This window comes from Ischnura elegans, chromosome 1 (assembly GCF_921293095.1).
Source record: "Ischnura elegans chromosome 1, ioIscEleg1.1, whole genome shotgun sequence".
In the NCBI taxonomy this organism is placed as follows: Eukaryota; Metazoa; Arthropoda; class Insecta; order Odonata; family Coenagrionidae; genus Ischnura; species Ischnura elegans.
The window spans coordinates 168347627-168367759 of NC_060246.1; the positions used below are offsets into that span (position 1 = coordinate 168347627).

Here is a 20133-nt window from a genome sequence, read left to right on the forward strand (position 1 = left end):
GCAAATAATTTCACTAAAGATGTACTTTAGAAAGATGTACTTTACGAAAGATTTACTCTTTTACAAAATATACGTTGAAATTTATGGAAAACCATATTAACGGCTCAATACCGAAAGTAAATACTCGATTTTTGCAGAAATTCAGAATTGATATCTTTTATAATTTTTTCTCGTCTTTAACGGATTCTAATGATTTAATGGGTGAACCAAATATTAAAATAGCCATAGTTCCTTAATCCTTGGACATTATTCTATCGGGCTGTACCATTTTTGTTTACCAAAAAAATAGTGAAAATTTAGGGTTTTGTCACACTTTTTTCGATTTCCGCCCACTGTGCGTCGTCAATGTGCAGATCCGTCAGGTTCACTATGGAGCGGTCCTTATCAGGGCCAGATTCCAGTTTTGGGTGCTGCCGAGAGTTAAGTTTTTCGTATTTCTTTATCTGCGATTCCCGGTGCGTCGTTTCCAAGGCTCTAGATGACTCAAAGGAAATCTTGTCAATCTTCTCCCAATCAGTGGCTGTGAGAGTTGCTCCTAATTCCAGGTGAATGCGATAGAGCTCCTCGGAACAAAGGTGGAGTTCCAGCCTCTTGTGGTGAATGCGTTCTCTCAAGAGTGCTTCGCTGGTACGGCGAAGGATCTTCTTGGCTGCATAGGTGTTCAGGTGGTGTTTGACTTCAACACAGATGGGCAGAGTGTTGGTGTCACGGCAACGTTGAAGGAAGGCAAGGGAGGATAGAAGTTTCCCTTTCTTCTTTCTTAGCTTCTCGAATCTCTTAGACTTCCTGAGGATATCCTCCCCGTAGAGGATAGTGAAATTCCTGCGTAGGTTTCCGCGGCGATGATCATGGTGCGTATGGGTTTCCGGGCGCTCCAGCCGGGTTCGTCGGTTTTGGGTGACGACGGTTTCTTCAGGCACTTCGTAATATCGAGTTTCGTAGTTTCAAACATTTTTATTAAGTTGCAAAAAAATGTTTGCCTTTGTTCACACCGCCCTTTTTGTCTTTATATGCCTTGTTTAACATTCGCGGTGGCTATTTAAAATGAAATCTTAAAAAAAAAATGCTCTTTCTTATCGATTTTATGCAGTGAAAGATCATTAAAAAATCAAACGCTCCTAAAATTCCCATTATTTCAAGTTAAATATCAACGATCTTAGCCAGGGTTCCCACTCAACCGTGAAAACCTTAAAACCGTGAATTAGCCGTGAATTTCCTCTACCGTGAAAAAACCGGGAAATAGCCGTGAATTTCGTCTTATAACCTTAAAAATCTCTAAATCTTGATAATAATACCTTCCCAGAAATTTTCATCTTCGTTCGTAGCTAGCGCACTTCTATTCATTGTGGCGAGCATCGTCGCATGCGGCCGCATGGGTCAGAAAAGCGTGGGAACGAATGTTGCCTGAAGAAAAATACATCTTTCCCCAGCGCAGGCCTTTTCTCTCCCCCTCCTGAAATATGACACCACTTCTCATCAGCTTGTTTACTTTCCTCAAATGGCTTGGTTTCCCCTCCCTCGGTCACTGCTTAGTCCCCCTTCCACCCAATTAGCCTTCCCACTGGCTGCGGCGACCACTTTCGAAACTAAATCTAGATGGCCATTGTGTCGAAAAATTTGAACGTTTATTCAACACCCTCAATCCTATGACTGGAAGACCGCTAGCCTTGACAACCTGCCATGCGCTGTGGACACTACGCTCCCTGCGTTTGAACCGGATGACAGCGAGCTTTCGGCGTGACGTTACTAATTCTCGCGCATTGCGGCCCTGAAAACGAGAGAAGATTTCCGCTTATGGCAACACAGCATTACACGATTGTCGCATGCGTCGACCTGGAACTTGCCAGTTTTACGTCGCAACCGGAAAGTTTGTGTGGAGTTATTTACTGTCGGTGGTGATCCAGTTCCTCCGCTTTGTGCTATCTAAGGTAATGCTGTTTGTTTGTGACGTTAAAGCCTCAATGCCGTCGCGATATAAACTGCTACATAGTCTCACGAATACAAGGATCAAGAACTTTGCTATTTCCTTGATCCTTGTATTCGTGATATTATGGATTTCCACCAAGTTACGCCCTCTACGATTAATTATGCTACATAGTCGTTCCATTTTTCCCAGAGCAACGGTAAGAAGGGAACATGATTTTCCTCTGATTAGAGAGATCGATTCAGTTTTGGTTTCAGAGTATTACGATAGCAGAGAAAAGAAGTCATTACACTGCCGCTTTCAAAAGAAAGTTATACGGTGGAACCTCGATCTATCGTTCCCGCATTGATCGTTCGCCGTTTCTGGTCCCAAATAAAGTTCCTTATAGACAATTTAATTTTTTCTCGCGTCTATCGTTCCCCGAAGTATCGTTTCTCGCATTGATCGTTTGAAGATCGCGGTTCCGACGCAGAATTTTCCCACATCCATCGTTTGACGAAAATGAGACGAAATAAATACAATGTGTCATTTATGGCTAATAACGACAAGCACGTAGTTGGAATCCTCCCCAAGAGATGGAACTACCATTGGGAGAAGCTCAGTGCCGTGGGAAAGTAACATTAGCGCATTTCCCAAGATCCGTTATCCCTCTCCATTCAGCATTCGCTTCCCCCCTTCTGACGCTTTCCTCTTCTTCAAAATAAAAACAGGTCTCAGCTCGCGCAGGGATCTTATTACGAAGACCTTAGCTTCGAAAAAAATATCGAGTTACACGAGAACAATAGAAACGTGTTTCGCGCTCCCCCCTCTTCTCACCAACTGACCTTTTTCAGCCTAACTGCTTCGAAGTTCCCAGTTTATGGAGGTCAACTGCTGCATGAATCACCTATTAGCCCAAAAGGTATCTAACAATGATATTCAGTAATTGCTATTATGCTTTTATTAGATTGAAATGTTAGTAATTTGCACGTTAAAAAAAACGAGACCACACATGACGTATTTTAAGCAAGGAAATAGATGGAAAAATACGATGATGATTTTTGGCAAAACGCGATATCCTCGTAGCTGAGCTTACGGCAGTTAATTCGGCATTTTGTTCCGAAAACATGATACCAGGTTGTTATCAGTTATCAATTTACGAGCTACACTACTACTAGTAGTCTCACTTGTCAGAGTTACTGACGAAGGGATATCTTCTCAGGATTTTTGTTTCTCCCTATTAACAATCCGAATTCATCTGATCATCTGGCGCTACGCTAATTAGAAAAGAATGGGCATCTTTAGGGTAAAAAATTTCATGGCGCAGTTCTATGGTCACGCTTCGCCCTCTGCAGTGTGCTCTGCGTACCCCCGTACGCGATAGCATCAGTTCCGAACTTCACCTCGTACGAGTGGTTCCCTACTTTCCGGGGTGGCTGGACTTCGAACCACCGAGTGTTTTCCATGTGGGTTTAATAAAGTCATTTTCACTAGTTTAATTTTAGTCGTCTTCCGACCATGGCCCCTCCGAAGAAACTACAGTGGAACTTGGTTAGTACGTTTCTGAAGGGACCACGAAAAATGAACGTACTAACCAGGAAAACGTACTAACGAGGAAAGTAAATAATAGCAGTCGGGGTTATTGCAATCAGTGAATAAGTCGTCATAATTACAATTACTATCGGTAGTTCTCATAGGATCGCCTTCCTGAACTCTTTTCACATTTAAAATCAAGAAAATGAGCGCTACCATGAAAAACAATACCATGTGAATAAAAATCGCAATTTTTCATGGACATCCCGGAGACGATTTCATGATTACGGCGTCTATCTCCCGTGATTTATCCTATATATATTTACAGAACGAGGACGAGTGAAGCTCAGGCAAGCGAAGACAAGTCATTTTTCTTTCTCACAGCGTACTCGGAGAATATAACAACAACCCGGAGTAAGTCAACTGGTTTTTTAAACATCATAAAAATTGGGCAAAATTATATTGACCATGGCCCGTATATAAGGGCCTTGATATTGACTTTCAAATTACGGCAACAGCCGTAGACATTGGAATGATACCATTTCGATTGTAAAATCGATCGATATATCGACTGATGACACGCAAGATTATTAGATTACGACGTAATTACAAGAAAATTTTATATTAAACAGTTGAAATTTACTTTCAAAATTTGTCTAATGTCGTCTGCTTTCGTTCCGAGATCAATCATTTTTAAGCTAAGCTTAGCGTGGAGATCCTGAGGATCGTCTGCTCCCGCAACAGTAGTCAAGTAAATACGCACGACGTCGAGTTTATGGAACAGTACTGCTTTAGATAATGTGGAAATTGTCTGACTCATTTCTTCATCATGATAACTCGTGCAATAGCAACAATTGCCCACTCACGTACTTTGTGCGCAGCAGTGGGCACTCCCAAGCGCTCCAAAGGCAGCAGAAGGTGAGGAGCTCGGGGTGGGGAAAATTGGGGCTTCTTATTGGTTGTAGTTTTTAATAGTCAGACATTCCCGAAAAATGGCCGCATTTTATTTTTCATCACGTCACAAGAATTCAGAAATGCATTTGGATAAATTACGATAGAAGAAAGAGATGTGGAATGAATGGAAGAATGTTAATGACTAATGATAATAAATTAAATCATGAATTCAGACGTTTGCGACCCTTAAGAAGACACTAGAGAACGAATTGCGGGTTGCGTCACGGCAAGCAATAGGGAACTTGCATATATTTCAGATATAATCAATAGCCCCAAAATCATATAAAAATATATGTTTGCATACCTCGATGAAAGTTTTTTCATTATTTTATGACGTGGTTTGCGATATTTAATGCATCAAAGTTCACGAGAATTTTCAAATGCAAGTGAGAAGCGAAAACGCCCGATGATTGGCTGGTAGAAAAGTGACGTCATAGTTCAGTACGAGGAGGCGCGGCGGCACGGCCATAGTACTTGAATTGAATACATGTGACGGCGTGGTTATGATTCATTTATTGAAGTGCAGACGTATCGGAGTTGTTCATTGTGACTTCAGGGCTATTATTTGATCTATTTCTCCTCCATTGATAGCGATAGATTGCGTAAAGATGAAGGAATATGGTTATTCTTAGGCAGGGGCGCCGACTTATAAAAAATATTGGGGGGGCCCATACCGCGGGTCATGCCTCGGGAAATTTTCTAAATTTTAGATGAAAAATAGTGAGTTTTTAAGTTTTTTAAAGCCTTTTCGAGGGGTCATATGACCAATATTAGAACCCCGAAAACTCGACTCTCTATAACTCGACACTTCGGGAAACTCTACAAGCCTGACACATTTTTTATGTCATTCTTCCATTTTTATAAAATTAGTCATTCTTCCATTTAAATCAACTGGGAGGCAGCTTACATCCCTCTTCGCCCGCCAGTTTGTACCCGAAGGTTCACGCACCGGGAAAAGTTCAAAGTGTGTCGCAGCCCCGAAACACTATCACGATTCACACCACTTTTTTCAGTTAACCTGTTTAATACCGTAATAATTATTTGTTTTATATCATCACTGAATTTAAAAGGTAACTATCGTCAAAAAAGGAAAATAAAAAATACCAACATATTTTAGTGATTTTACAAAGCATAACATAACTTAATTAATTTCTTGAATTATTGGGGGGGCTCCGCCCCCCCAAACGAATTATTGAGGGGGCTCGAGCCCCCTCAGGCCCCATGGAGTCGGCGCCTATGTTCTTAGGCTGATCCTAGCAAGCTTCCTGTTATTGTTTCCATCATGATAACAGGGTATTTTAGTAGACTTCGTCGGCGCTGAAAGTCGATGCCGAGAAATGGAAAGATAGCTGATGTGCATCTGAAATGTTTTATAGTCCATAACAAAGTGAGACTTGCGTATAATATTGGCGAAATCGTATACTCATGTGAGATGTGTATTCTTTTGGCAGTCCGGTAGAGTCTTATGGTGAACTTATTTCCACCTCGAAGCTGTCGATGATACTTTCAACTTAAAAATTCCTTGCCTGGAGGGCGACAGGAAGCTCTGAGGAAGCCAGACTATCAATGTTACAATTTAGTGGCGATAATATAGACGAACTTCCAACACAATCTACCATCTTGTGACTCAAAAACCCTGAAGCCACTTCCTATTCTGCAGAAATAATCGGTCAATCGCACTTCGATCAATATAATAAACAAAAAACGTCTTCAGGTGTTAATAAGTTACTTTTGTAATGAAATCCTTCCTAAATGAGCATTAAAATGTGAATGTTTTCCAAAAAGAGTCTTTAATACATTTTGGGAGCTTTTCTCACGATATATCTGAAACCTACTCTAAAGTCGAGCTCATCGTCATTGCGATCGATTGTCACTTAAAAATTCCGTATCGGAAATCATAGAGGGATGACCTTCGACGATGACCATGATCACCTGCACTCTCACTATCACTGGAACCCGTGGTGAAAATATCATCCCAATGCAATTTCTATTTGGTTTTAACTGGGGAAAGAGCAACATAGAACTGCACATTCTTTGGGCAACTTTGGGTTTGACTTTCCCTCAAACACCCCATTTCCCCTGTGGTGCACATCAGTCCTATCTTTATGCGATGGCCTGACAACCTTTAAATGGATCCTTGGTTTATCCTGACAACCAACTAAATGGAAATTGCTGATCCACACGTCTTCCTCTATCTCCACAGTTTCCAAATCAAGGGCCACGGAACATTCCTCTTGTGACTCAACTTTTTCTGAAAATCAATCAACGGCGTAGAATAAAATCAAAGAATGCTGCGATTCATTTTTTGTGACCACCTCTGGATTCCATTCTTTTTCCATCTACAACCTCCTTTATCTTTCGGGGTAAACTATGGGACAAGATGATGTTTAAATATTTTCATTAATTTGTAACAAAATATAAGTTCTAAAAATACCCAAAAGCCATTTTATTAATCCGCACTGATGAGTGTAAATTAATGTGGAAGATGAATGCTGTAGACGTAATAGTTTTCCTTAGGTTGAGTTGCAAAGTTCATGAAGTTGACAAAACGGCTAATTTTTCGGGGCGCGGAGTCATTTATTGCACTGGCCATTTTTCAATTTTTTTGTAATAAAATAAATCAGAATTTAGGATAAAATTTCCTTTTAAATGAGGTATAGTTCATTATTATAGCATGCAATGAAGCCAGGATATAAATTAGCAAAGTACAGCGGCACAACATTTTGACGCCGACAGTAGAAGAAAACGCTGTCTTCTTGGCTGGCACTCGAATGCATGAGGATCAATAACGTTGCTCTATATTTTCATATTTCCTCCCTTGATTTTAAACATCATGGGATTTTATATGTCCTTCCGTAACTGAAATTGAACAAGTGCCATAAATAATTTGAGTCCATCGTAACCATCGAGAAACACCTATCTCGATTTTTGTTGTGAAGTAGAGTTTTAATTATTCTACGCCGGCCGAATTATCGAAAAATCTCAGTTTCAAGTTATTCAGTCGATGAAATATGGAAATATTATTTATATTAAAGTTATCTTCGCTCACATAGCACACGGGTTTATCATTCCGTTTATTATACTCTTATTTTTCCGTAACGCTCATCCCGACAGACGGCATGCATCGAGGCTTTTCTTCTAATTTCCTCCGTGGAAATGCAGACTAAATTTTTTTCTGGGGTGTTATTGCACAGAGGAACATTGCACCACTTGTAATTTTTCCTTATTTCAGCCATATTCTCCTTTAAACGCAACGTGGCTCTTCCAAACCTGCAGTTACTGGGCTTGGATCTTGGACTCATACTGAACTATGACGTCACGGCCAAAGATGGGTGGGGTGGTATTTTTTAGCCCGCGAAACTCGGGAGACTTTTGGGAGTCATTTTCTAGTGTATAAACTAAATTTTAAGCGGAAAAAAGTATATTGCGGTACTAAGTGTTTACTGTAGTATGTCAGCATACTGTTTATAAAAAGTATGCAATTTCCCTATTGAGCGTACTAACCAGGAAAGCGCAATTTTTTCAAACGTACTAACCAAATTCTTTTACCTGTATTTTGTTCGGATGGTACCGGGACCGAGGGAAATCGCCGTACTAAGGAGGAAAATGTACTAAGGAGGAACGTACTAACCAAGTTCCACTGTATTGAGAACTTTAAGAGATGGACTGAAAATAATTGAACATGAAGAAAAGAATCCGGGCTAGATGCGCGTGAATATTGCAGAGCGCCTTGGGTTGTCCGCTAGCACATGACGGTAGGGGTGGGGGTAGAGTGAGCTACCTGGAGAAAACAAGTAGGGATATGAAGGCGAAGATCCAGGTGGGCGTGCCGCTGACGATTAACGCAACATTGTTCACGCTTTACACACTACCTCAATTGTATTAAAAATATATTCATTAGACAGGAACAATTCAAGTAATTGACTATTTTTGGCCTTCGTGATCCATCTCACAACCAGTCACTGCACCGGCGAATGCGGTTGTTTTAGGCACAACATACACATTGCTCTCGTGAATACGTGTACTGGAAATGGTGTTTGATGGATAAGAATTTTTACATCTGACTGAAATCCATAATAGCAGTGTAAATGCCGAGTGGAGAGGAAACATTCAGAATTTTGAAAGAGATATGGGTCGAATCAACAATATGACGTATGTGTCTTGATAAAGTCCTGTTATTATCTAAAATATTGTTTTGAAACCTTTAATGAATTTCTTAATCACTCGCCAAAATCCTGCATTTCCTGGGACATAGGCAATCTAGCAAAAAAAATTAAGCATTGATCGTTTTTCCGCATTCATTTTATAATCGTATCGTTATTAATAAAGAAAAATTGTCCCCTAGTGGAGTTCCAAAAACGGAGGGTAGTCTTGGAATCGTGTTCGTCTTAGATTCGTGCTAATACGGTGTATGAAATTGTTTTTCGATTTATTATGTTCTATTAACAATTTTCATAAAATATTTTCCGCTGAATAAGAAAGATTCAATTTATAATATTCTATAAACAATTTAATTAAAATATTTTCCGTTAAATAAGAAATATTGGGGTGGGGGAAATTCGGTTACTGTGCAGTAATAACAACGTGTGCAATAAACAATCTCTCAGCGAGGAATTAAAAAAGGACCTCGAGTGTCCGGACGGAAGAAGGTCCGAAGGGTATTCGGCGTCCGGGCAAGAGCGCGGTTGGGCTGGTCCTTTAGTCGGCCCTGAATTTTGCAAACGATAGATCACGTCATAACAGATATCACTTTTCATTGCGGCGCACAGTGCACTTAGTGCGCCGCACAGTGCGCCGCGGCGTTAACATTCACGGCGTTTTTCGCGTACGTTAATTTTCTGTTGATATACGGCCAGTGATTTTCTTATTGTTGGCTTATTAACGGACCGTGAATTTAGCAAAATTGAGACCGTGAAAACCTTAAAAAAAACCGTGAAAACGTGAAAAATAACCGTGAAAACCTGGAAAAAGCCGTGAATTTCATTGTTCAGGTAGAGTGGGAACCCTGTTAGCTCTAAAGACATTCCCGTACATTTTAGAAAACCTAATCAAATAACTTGAAAATTTTAGTACAAGAACTTAATCTGAGAATTTTGTGGTCAGTTAAGAGTAGCAACCATTTTCTACGCATAAGAGAGATATTTGTTTCCAACACCTACGAAATTTTAACAGCAGCCCACCTAACTGCCATTTGTGGCACCCTCTATCGCTCAGTGACAAGAAAAGAAGGCAAACTAGGGTCATAGCCTGTTTCCAAAATAACCTTTGTAAGTTAACACATATTTGTAGTTCCTTCTGCATCGTAGGTGAATGCACGATCTTTTAAATTAGCTATTTTATTATGATTCAGCTATGATCATATATAAGCTATAAATTACGGAGGATATGATTTTCTACCATCAAATATTTGAAGTAAATTCTTATCGGGGCCTACATCCGGCTGCCATGTTCCATCATCTTTGCGGACATTAAAATGGAAGACTATTCGTCATCAAGGCCATTGATGCTGGGAGTGAGGTACCATGTTTACATAATAAGTCTTTCTTCTTCTATGCCCACAGGAGCAAGGTTCCTACCAGAGAAAAGCTGGAGAAGCATCTTCCATTATCAGGGAAATAAAGAGAGAAACGTTATTATTCACATTCATTTTTCTCCTAGAACGCACCTTTTATCATTTCTCAACATATTTAGGCCAAGTATTGGTTCACGTGCTTGGATTCCCAAAAATGCTACCCCTTAACGTGTACCTTAACCTCATATAGTTTTCGTGTTTCTTTCTCCATCTCACTGAAAATTATGCAAAGCATCATTAATATAGAGAAAAGATTTTCTTAGCTTTAGCACTAAAAAATAGTCATGCCATTATCGTAAATAAATACTAGCGTGCAAAAGGACTACAGTAAACTCTCGATTTTACGAAGCAGGATTTTACGAAGTTTTCGATTATACGAAGTGAAAGTGCGGTCCCGGCGAAAAGCCTATGGTAAATACATGGTGCTATTCGATTATACGAAATGTTTCGAATTTACGAACCTCGGATCGGTCCCCAGGAGCGAAAGTCTTTCGTTTATACGAAATATGGCGAAATATTTGTCAACAAAACTAGTTACGCCGGCGTAAGTAGCTAAAAAAAATCATCGCTTCCAACTGTGGTTCCTCAAAAGTGTGAAATCGTAAATCATAGTGCAACTTTGGAGAGAAAGGGTTCGCCTAAAACCTCACGGTGGAAATTTAGGGGAATTAGGAGTTAAGTAAAATATCGCGGCTGACGTAATTCCCCTATTTAAGTGCCTATTCGTAAACATCGCATTGACAATACTTCGTAGTTTAACATGTCAGGAAGGTCGCACGGGGTATTTCGCGCACTCCTAATTGACCCTTTGCTCTGCTGTGAACGTACTTCGAAGACTACTTGACTACTTTTCGCTGAAGCACTTCGAAGGTTCCCTAATCTGGGACCCTTTCCTTGAAGAGCTCACCCTCGCTGGCCCCTCTCTTCGACCCTCCGAGGGGGCCTTTCTCCCCAAAAGTGACCGCTCTGACTGCATTTTGAAAATATACCAATCAATGCCATCATCAAAAAATAATTGTTTGCATCGCACTCCTGCCAATCAGGCATTCAAGTGCGTCTCTGAACCGTGTTTCTGCGATGAGAAATAACGATTTTGTTAACTTTGCTAAAATGGCCCAGTTAATAAAATTGTAATTTTTCATTGCAGAAACACGGTTCAAAGACGTACTTTATTTCCTCCACTACAATCGCAAATTGCAGGAAATCGGCCGGATTCCCTTTGATAGCGCATCATGAGGATGTTCTCAAGGTTGGTACTTGATACAACGAGCCTACTAGTAATTCTCCCGCTATAATATCATGGCTATGGTTGATTCCTTACGTTATACCTTCAGGAAGCTGCAGCGGATGAAATCGCGGAGGAGATTAGAGGCTCAAAATATGATTTTGAAAAATTCTTAAAAAAAGCAGGAAGAACACAGCGCGCAACATCAATCGATTATATTGCCCTTGACGATGATCTCCGGACTTGCGACAATGGGACGCCGGTACATGCGTCGCAAGAAGCAACGGCCGGGACTAGTCATAATAGCAGTGACGACGAAGATGAAAGTGAAGTAATTTCACCAAATAAAAAAGAAGTACACGCTGCCCTCCAAACATTAAGATATTTTGATCTGGCTAACGAGTTAGGTCCCCAATTTCATTCCCATTTATGCAAGCGAAAAACCATGGTGGAAGCGGCGATGGAGAAGGGCAAAAAGAAAAAAAATAACAGATTTTTTTAGCAGTAACTTTTCGTGTATATAATAGCCTTCCTGAATAAACAACTTAAATATCTTAAGTATTGGGCTCTATTAACCACCAACTTATTTTTCAGGCTACTCGTAATGAAGATGCACTTCTAACACTAACCATGAACTTTCTTCTCGCGCACCTCCCCGTTCTCCCATGCCGAGAGATCTTTCTTTCCTAAGTCTTTGTTTACTCCCTCCTGCGGCCTTCTGCTGATCTTGCTGACACCCACCTTACGCAGCCCAAACCCCTCCTTCCCCAGCATTTCCCATTCACTTCCCCACTAAGGTTACGGAGCTTGAGTGCGTCGTAGAAAAATACGCCCCCCAAACGTAAACTGAGGCAGAGCTGAAGGCCCTTTCCCCACCCTTCTTTCTCCTGCCCCCTTCACCCCACCATATGCTGACCACTTCTTTCCTCAGGCAATCCCCATCCCACTCTTATTCACCCCACCCACTGGGAACGTTCCCCAATTGTGGAGAAGGGCATGGTTCATCTTTACCTGCAACGGGGGTAAGTTATTAACCGGAGAGAGGCTGAAGAAGTATCTTCCACTATTGGGGAAATGGTGCCACGCTTATAATAGTCTCTCTTCTTCTCTGCTGACGTTTCAATTGAAATTATTTTCTTTGCTCTTTCCTCACTATATTCATTTACGATTATGGCGCGACTATTTTTTAGTGCTAAAGCTAAGAAAATCTTTTCTCTACGTCAATGATTCTTTGCATAACTTTCAATACGGCGGAGAAAGGGACACGAAAACTAAATGAGGTGAATGTACAGGTTTTTGCGTGTCATTTTTGGGAATTCACGCAAGTGAACCAATACTTCACACATGTTGAGAAATGAAACATCTCTTGTAGAAAAACAATCAATGCAGATAATAACGTTTCTCTCTTCATTTCTCCGATAATGGAAGATGTTTCTCCTGTCGTTTTCCGGTTGGAACCTTGCTCCTGTCGGCATAAAAGAAGAGAGAAATACTATATGAACATAGCACTTCACACCCGGTATGAAGAATATGGTCCGGATGAAGAATGAAGTCTTTCGTAGCAACGTCTGCTAAGATGATGGAGCACAATATCCGGACGGAGAACTCAAACAGAATTTACTTCAAATATTCGCCAAAAGATAATCATATTCTACGTAATTTATAATCGTCACTGAATCTCAATGAAAATAAGTAATGGAAAAGATAGCACATTCAACTGAATATACAGAGTAACTCGAAATATTAACTTACGAAGGTTATTTTGGAAACTGGTGGAGGCTCTCGCTTTTCTTTTTTTTTCTCGTCACTGAGCGATAGAGGTCGACATAAATGGCGGTTAAGCCGGCTGCCGCTAAAATTCCGTGGGTGCTGGAAACAAATATCTATCTTACGCGACCTTAATAGTTGTTATTCGCTTCTAACCACAAATTTATAACATTAAATTTTTATAAACTTTGCAATTCATCATTTGATCACGTTTTCTAAACTGGTCGGGAATTTCTTAAGCGATCGTTGATGTTGAAGTGTGAACGAGAAATGGGAATTTTATGGTGTTATAATTATTTAACGACCTTTCACAGCATAAATCGATAACAAAAAGCCTTTTCTGTGAATAATACCGAGAATAACCACCGAAAACAATTAAATAAGACCACTAAAGACAAAAAACGGCGGAAGAAACAAAAGCGAACATTTTTTCGTGACTTATGAAAAAGGTTTGAAATTACGAAACTCGATTTTACGAAGTGCCAATTTTCCGGTCCCACTGACTTCGTAAAATCGAGAGTTTACTGTATGTCATGGTCTCCGCCGCAACTCCTGCGCATGCCTGCAAGCCGTAGGAAAATTTTTAGCTACGTGGTCTCAATGCGCACCGACCACTTCAGAGAAACAGGTTCTGGCATTCCCCTCCCCCTCTCCTCTTCCCCTACCTCCCCTCCTCACCTCCCCTCCCCTCCCGGGAGTCCTCCCTTCCTGGCGACGTGCGCGAACGACCGTCGCTCTTTCACTGCTCAGACTTGCGAGTAATAGGTCCTCTCCGCAAAGCTGCCAGCTCCGCCCGAATTCGGTAAGTCCAGTCACCCCGCCCACTCAAAGTTTCCTCAGAGTCAATTTCTCTCCGTATTCATTGACATGCGATGTTCTCATTGCAGGGTTCTTTTTTTTGTAGTGCAGAGAGCTGCTACTCTCTGGATGGCGTTAGTCGCCATGTGGCTGTGAGGTGGATTTTCTCTTCCTCTCCCTAAAAGCTGAGGGTGCATGCAGCCATTCCTTAATTTTTTTTGTAATGACAGGAGTCATAATTTTATTTTCACCTCGTCTTACAAAGTGTGGTAAGATGAAGAGATGAAGTTGCTGGAGAGTGTGACCTGTGTGAATGTGTGTTACATTTAGAAACTTCCCCATTGAAGGCTTGTTTGTATATGGAGGAAATTCATCATTACTCCCAGAATTTTAATGAACTTGTATTAAATCTTGCAGAAATACAACTTGTATCTGTTACATTTCATCTCGTCGTAAAAGGTTTTAACCAGGGTTCCCACTCTACGTGAATAATGAAATTCACGGCTTTTTCCAGGTTTTCACGGTTATTTTTCAGGTTTTCACGGTCTCAATTTCGCTAAATTCACGGTCCGTTAATAAGCCAACAATAAGAAAATCACTGGCCGTATATCAACGGAAAATTAATGTACGCGACAAACGCCGTGAATGTTAACGCCGCAATGAAAAGTGATATCTTTTATGACGTGATCTATCGTTTGCAAAATTCAGGGCCGACTAAAGGACTAGCCCAACCGCGCTCTTGCCTGGACGCCGAATACCCTTCGGACCTTCTTCCGTCCGGACACACGAGGTCCTTTTTTAATTCCTCACCGAGAGATTGTTTTTTGCGCACGTTATTATTACGTCTGCACAATAACCGGATTTCCCCCACCCCAATCTTTCTTATTTAACTGAAAATATTTTATTTAAATTGTTTATAGAATATAATAAATTGATTCTTTCTGATTTAACGGAAAATATTTTATGAAAATTGTTTACAGAACATAATAAATCGAAAAACAATTTCATACACCGCATTAGCACAAATCTAAGACGAACACGATTCTAAGACTACCCTTTTTTTTTGGAACTCCATTAGGGGAAAATTTTTTTTTCCTAATAATGATACGATAATAAAATGAATGCGGAAAAACGATCAATGCTTAATATTATTGCTAGGTTGCCTATGTCCCAGGAAACGCAGGATTTTGGCGAGTAATTAAGATATTCATTAAAGGTTTCAAACAATATTTTAGATAATACAGTGGAAGCCCCTTATAACGACAGCTGTTGGGAACAGAGAAATCTGTCGCTATAGTGAGTTGTCGTTGTTACCGAATGCAATTACATCGTCACAAAAAAATCACTCATCAGGCGTCACCACGGCTGTTTCTGCCGAGAGGCGAAAATTGCAGCATGATAGCCGTTTTAAATCATTATTTTGAACATTTAATTCACTAATGATCATATTCACTTGCAATCTATGATCAAATCATATGTAATTATGCAGGATGCTATATGCCGAGGCATTAAGAAGTCGATTTTAAAAGTCCCAGCTTCAGACTCACTCATACTGAACTGTGCATTATGAGCTGTTATTATCCTTATTTCTTGGATGCTCCAAATATGCATGTCATAACTACCAGTTATGGCTATGCATCAGACTATTAAATGCTAAAACTTCGGAATCTGTTCAAAAATTCATACCTTCTATCTTTCCGAGTAGTAATGAAAATGATAGGTGGCTGCTGCAATTATGTGACGAAAGGAGCGTAATATAATTTTAGGGTTCCACATGAGCATTGCAATTCTATCTTTTTCAGGTTAACGGCAGAATGAAGGTGGAAGTAACCTTGTTATGCTTCAAGTCTGCCTGTATGAATGGTTTACTATCGTGTTTCAAAACAGCCGACTCAAATGCTATCAGAATCATGAAACCGAACAGCATTACGGCATCTAAAAGCATATTAGTCATATCAATTATCTTCAGTGGAAGGGGTGAAAAACTGTTTCAAATAAATAGAAGGACAAATGATAAATGAAGTCCACTCATTGTCTGTCTGTTAGCAATATTTATGTTTCGTAGAGATTCACGCAATCAGACGCAATATCAGCGGACGTAGAGATCTCTAGCAGCAGTAGCGCACACTTTTTGATAGGAATGCTGATTGGAACTAAAGAACGCTCGTAGTGTTAGGCGGCAATAACACAATTTTCATTCATATTGCGCATGGGGAATTCATGAAACCCATTTAGTCGGTGGTTGTTCCGATTGGGTTTGTACAGAATCACGCCACTGCTTACCAGAAGTTGGTGTGACATCCCGCCCAATGAATCGGTGCAGCACCGATTGGTTTGAAGATTAAAACTGAATACGGCCCCAGAAACATGGAGAATTGAAGCTGATAAGCCAAAAAAAAAGTCAGTTATTGTGACAGGGTAGGGATGAAACACATTTCCATTGTTCTCGTGTACTTGATATTTTCCTTCCAAGCAAATGATTTATGTCGTATATAATGATTTATGAAAGTCAGGGGCAAGGGCTAATTGTAAGGACTGATGGAGGGCCGAGGGTGATTTTGTGAAATCTGCGACATACCTAGTTACTTATGACGTGGTAATAGGTAATCCTGCGGCGTTAAGATTCCCCTTATGGTTGTTCTGTCTCTCGGGAAGATTCACACTATTTGCCTATCATATTTTTCCTTAAACATTTCCATGGCTGAAATTCTGTTGCATAACACCCACGAGAGCTTTTGAACAAAATGGCTAATGAGTAGGGCAAGCATCACATTGCAACTGCGCATGCAAAGTGAGGATCGGAACTCTGTTCATTCTCTCTTGTGGAACGCTGCATTCTCTGAATTGAAAATTTCATATCCAGATTTGATGTCTTCAGTGGCTTTGGGTCCAAAGTATCTGATGAAGGGCATTATCCGCGGATATTTGGACCCGAGTCCATATCTGATTTGATCATCCCTACAAGGCACAATTTATTTTTCCTGGTTTCTTTGCTGTGGGAAACTACCCCATGGTAGACATTTCCCACATTTACTTTAATTTTGCAAACAAGGATTTTAATGGCCATTCTTATGTGCTTTAGTTCACAGAGACATCAAACCACACAATGTGCTTCTGTCCATGCCCAGCAATGCCAACGGACTAGTGCGTGCCTTGATATCAGACTTTGGTCTTTGCAAGAAGCTCAAGGTTGGTCGCATGTCATTTTCGAGGAGGTCGGGCGTGGCGGGAACGGACGGCTGGATTGCTCCCGAGATGATGGCTGTGCCTTTTGACTCCAGCAGTTGGAATCGAACTGTGAGTTCCATTTGTGTCATTTGGGGCCTATCGTGGAACGTGTGGAACTATTCTTTCTGTGTTGAATCAAAATTATGTTGTTGTAAGATGCATTCGTGATTCTGATATCCTGAATCCATTCATATTGACAGGGCATAATTGCTTGCATATTGCTCACTTCCCTTGCAATGAAGTATACAGTAAAACCTCGCTTATGAAACTTTCAGCAGAGAACCAAAAAAAGTTTCATAAATGAGGAAGTTTCATTTGCTAGGTTTAACACTTTCAGTGCGGATGACATACATATATATGCCATGAAGTCTTTTCCACTCAGGCAGAAGACATAAGTGTATGCCTTTGGGAGCTCGTTATTCTGCTGGTTACTGGGGTGCTCTGAGCAAGCCTAGCATCTCTTTTTCACCATCCCGCAGTTCGGAAGTGACCTTACACCATTGCGGAAGTGTCCGTTGAATTGTGTTCTGCGTGTTCCTTCATTTTTTAGTGTTTTTTTGGTTAGTTTAGTGCTATTTTTTAAACAACCCAGCTAGCACATTATAATTAATTGAGATAAGGTGAAAGGAAGAAATTGGGAAGGCGCTTATCAAGTAACCTTGTTATGGGTTTTATGGCCAGGCCGACAAACATCCAGAGTAATGACAAAAAGGATGCCAAACTTTCAGCAATTCCGTAGGTGTTGTTTAGACTCTATCGTTTTTGAGCATTCATTAAGGGATTTATGTATAAGAATATTTTTTTATTTCTGGGCACTTCTATAATATGAGTAGAAATAACATTATACTGCCATAATTCGAAAATCATTTACATGTATGAACTTATGGCAAAACAACGGTCGTAAGAAAAACACATAATTTCACAAGAATAGCGACGTAGAATAATATAAAAATGCCTGAAGGCGACTTACGTTGCCTGAGGATATTTGATGGCATTCCTTACCTATTCTTCCCTAACATCTTACCCTTGCCTTATATAATCCCCTTTGCTTGCAATAAGCTGCTTATCAATTTTTTTCCGTAAGAAAACCATAAGAAACTGTTAACTCTCTTACTTTGTGCTATCTGGGAAATTGGTAGGTTGAGATTTTCTTTTCATTTCCTTCACCTCTTTTTCATTTTTCTTTTCCTAAAAATCCTGTCATGTCATGCAAAAGGATTATTTTTTTTAATTAGTTTTTTTACCTTCTTTTTTAATTTATTCATATTTTATGTGCTATCACAAAAATTATGATTAGATAAACTTTTTTGTTAAAAATATTCATCCCTGTTTCAATACTCACTACATCATAAAAAAATGATCCTAGTGTGGTGCTTCAGTTAATTTTGTTTTATTTCAATTTCTATTTCTAGGAAATTTTTGAATTATTATTGCAAATTACGTTTATCCTTGGTGATTTTTTTGGGTCTTTTTTCCTACTTTTACGGCATATTTTCTCATTTGTTTCTCTAGATCAATTACCAATCCTCTATTCATTACGATTTTATTTCATTTTCTGAGTTATTCATAGGTCTTGGGGTTAGTTGCAGATTTTCTTCCTTTTCAAAAAAAATAACATTAATTGGATGTGCAACACTGCATTACATAATGTACAGTATTAGGCTATATTTTTTACTTATGCATCTTTTTCCTTAGCTTTGTAAACGAAATTGTGGAAATAATAGATAAACTCAGCAGTACTTTAAGCATTACGGCATTTAACCATTATTTATTCCCTAGAATTAGTATTTTTATCACTTTTTTAAAATTTATTTATATCTTATGTGCAGCCACGAAAATTAGGATCAGACTTAGTTTTTGTCAATAAGTACGTGTATGCCCGTCTCAATGCTCACTATTTTATTCCAAAATGTTTCCAGTGCGGTCCATAAGTTCATATTTTATTCTTTATTAATAATATTTTTCATCATTATTGCAAATTACGTTTTTTTACATATGTTGGGTTTTTTTTTCCTAATTTCATGGCATATTTTCACCTTCGTTGCTCCACATCAATTACTTGTCCTCTGTTCATTATGGTGTTTCCATTTTGTAGGTCATTAGTACGTTCTAGTCAAGTCATAGGCACAGATACAGTCTTACTTTTCATAGAAACTAACATGTTAATCACTCATGCAACACTCCATTACACAAATTGTAATAGTTTGCTAGATAATTTTTAAGGCTCAAAGTTGGAGATTTTCCCTACTGGCGGCACTCTGAGGGATTATTTGAACTTGCAAATGAAATTTTCTTTGAAATAATCCTCTCGTAGACGGAGAAAAATGCAGAAAGCATTTACCTCTGAAATCCTTCACCAAGGGCCTTCACTAAGGGCATAATGGGTTGGAAACCGTTGGGCAAGGCAGAACTGGAAACTTGGCTGGGCCTTCTTCTCCACATGGGCGCAATGAGGGTTAACGCGATTTCTAACAATTGGAGGAGGTCAGAGTTAGTGCGAGTGCTGATATTCGGGGAGAAAATGAGCCGTGATAGGTTTTTAGGAATGATGCAGGCTCTCCATTTCTCCACAAACTCATGAGAAAATGAACCATTACCTAGTGATAGGCTGTATAAAATTAGGCCCCTGTTCGACTGTTTCCAGCAGTCCATGAAAGACATTGTTTCTCTGGGTAAGGAATTTTGCATTGACTAGTCAATAGTGCTTTGGAGGGGTTGGCTGATATTTAGCCAATATGTATAGGGTAAGAGGCATAAGTATGGCTCTAATATTTACATGCTTTGTGAGCCCTCTGGCCTTGTGTTGAGGCTCTTAGTGTATGCTGGGGCTAGTGATATTGAAGTCAGCGATCGGAGCCACGCAGAAAATGTTGTCCATAAATCGATGCGTGACTTCAAGGAAATGAGACACAGTTTACATATGGACAATTTTCATAATAGCGTGAAGCTGACCCAAGACCTACTTGAAGAATGAACTTTGCTCTGGCACTCTGCGGGCAGGTAGAAAAAATAGCCTGCTTGATGTCAGCAGCGCAAAATTGAAGAAAGGGGAGGTCATTGTCCGCTACACCAATGATGTGATTTGTGTTTTCAAGTGGAAAGACTGTGGGGACGTCACAATGTTCTCCTCTGAATTTGGATACAAATTTGTGG

General features: G+C 39.9%; 1 protein-coding gene across 1 annotated transcript in view; it reads left to right on the forward strand.

The window, feature by feature from the left end:
* Positions 1 to 20133, forward strand: part of LOC124173484 (serine/threonine-protein kinase/endoribonuclease IRE1) — a 113934-nt gene that overhangs the window by 49368 nt on the left and 44433 nt on the right. Inside the window, exon 12 of the mRNA XM_046552944.1 lies at positions 16835 to 17049. Coding sequence (XP_046408900.1) covers positions 16835 to 17049 — 215 coding nt within the window. The remainder of the gene's footprint in view (positions 1 to 16834; positions 17050 to 20133) is intronic.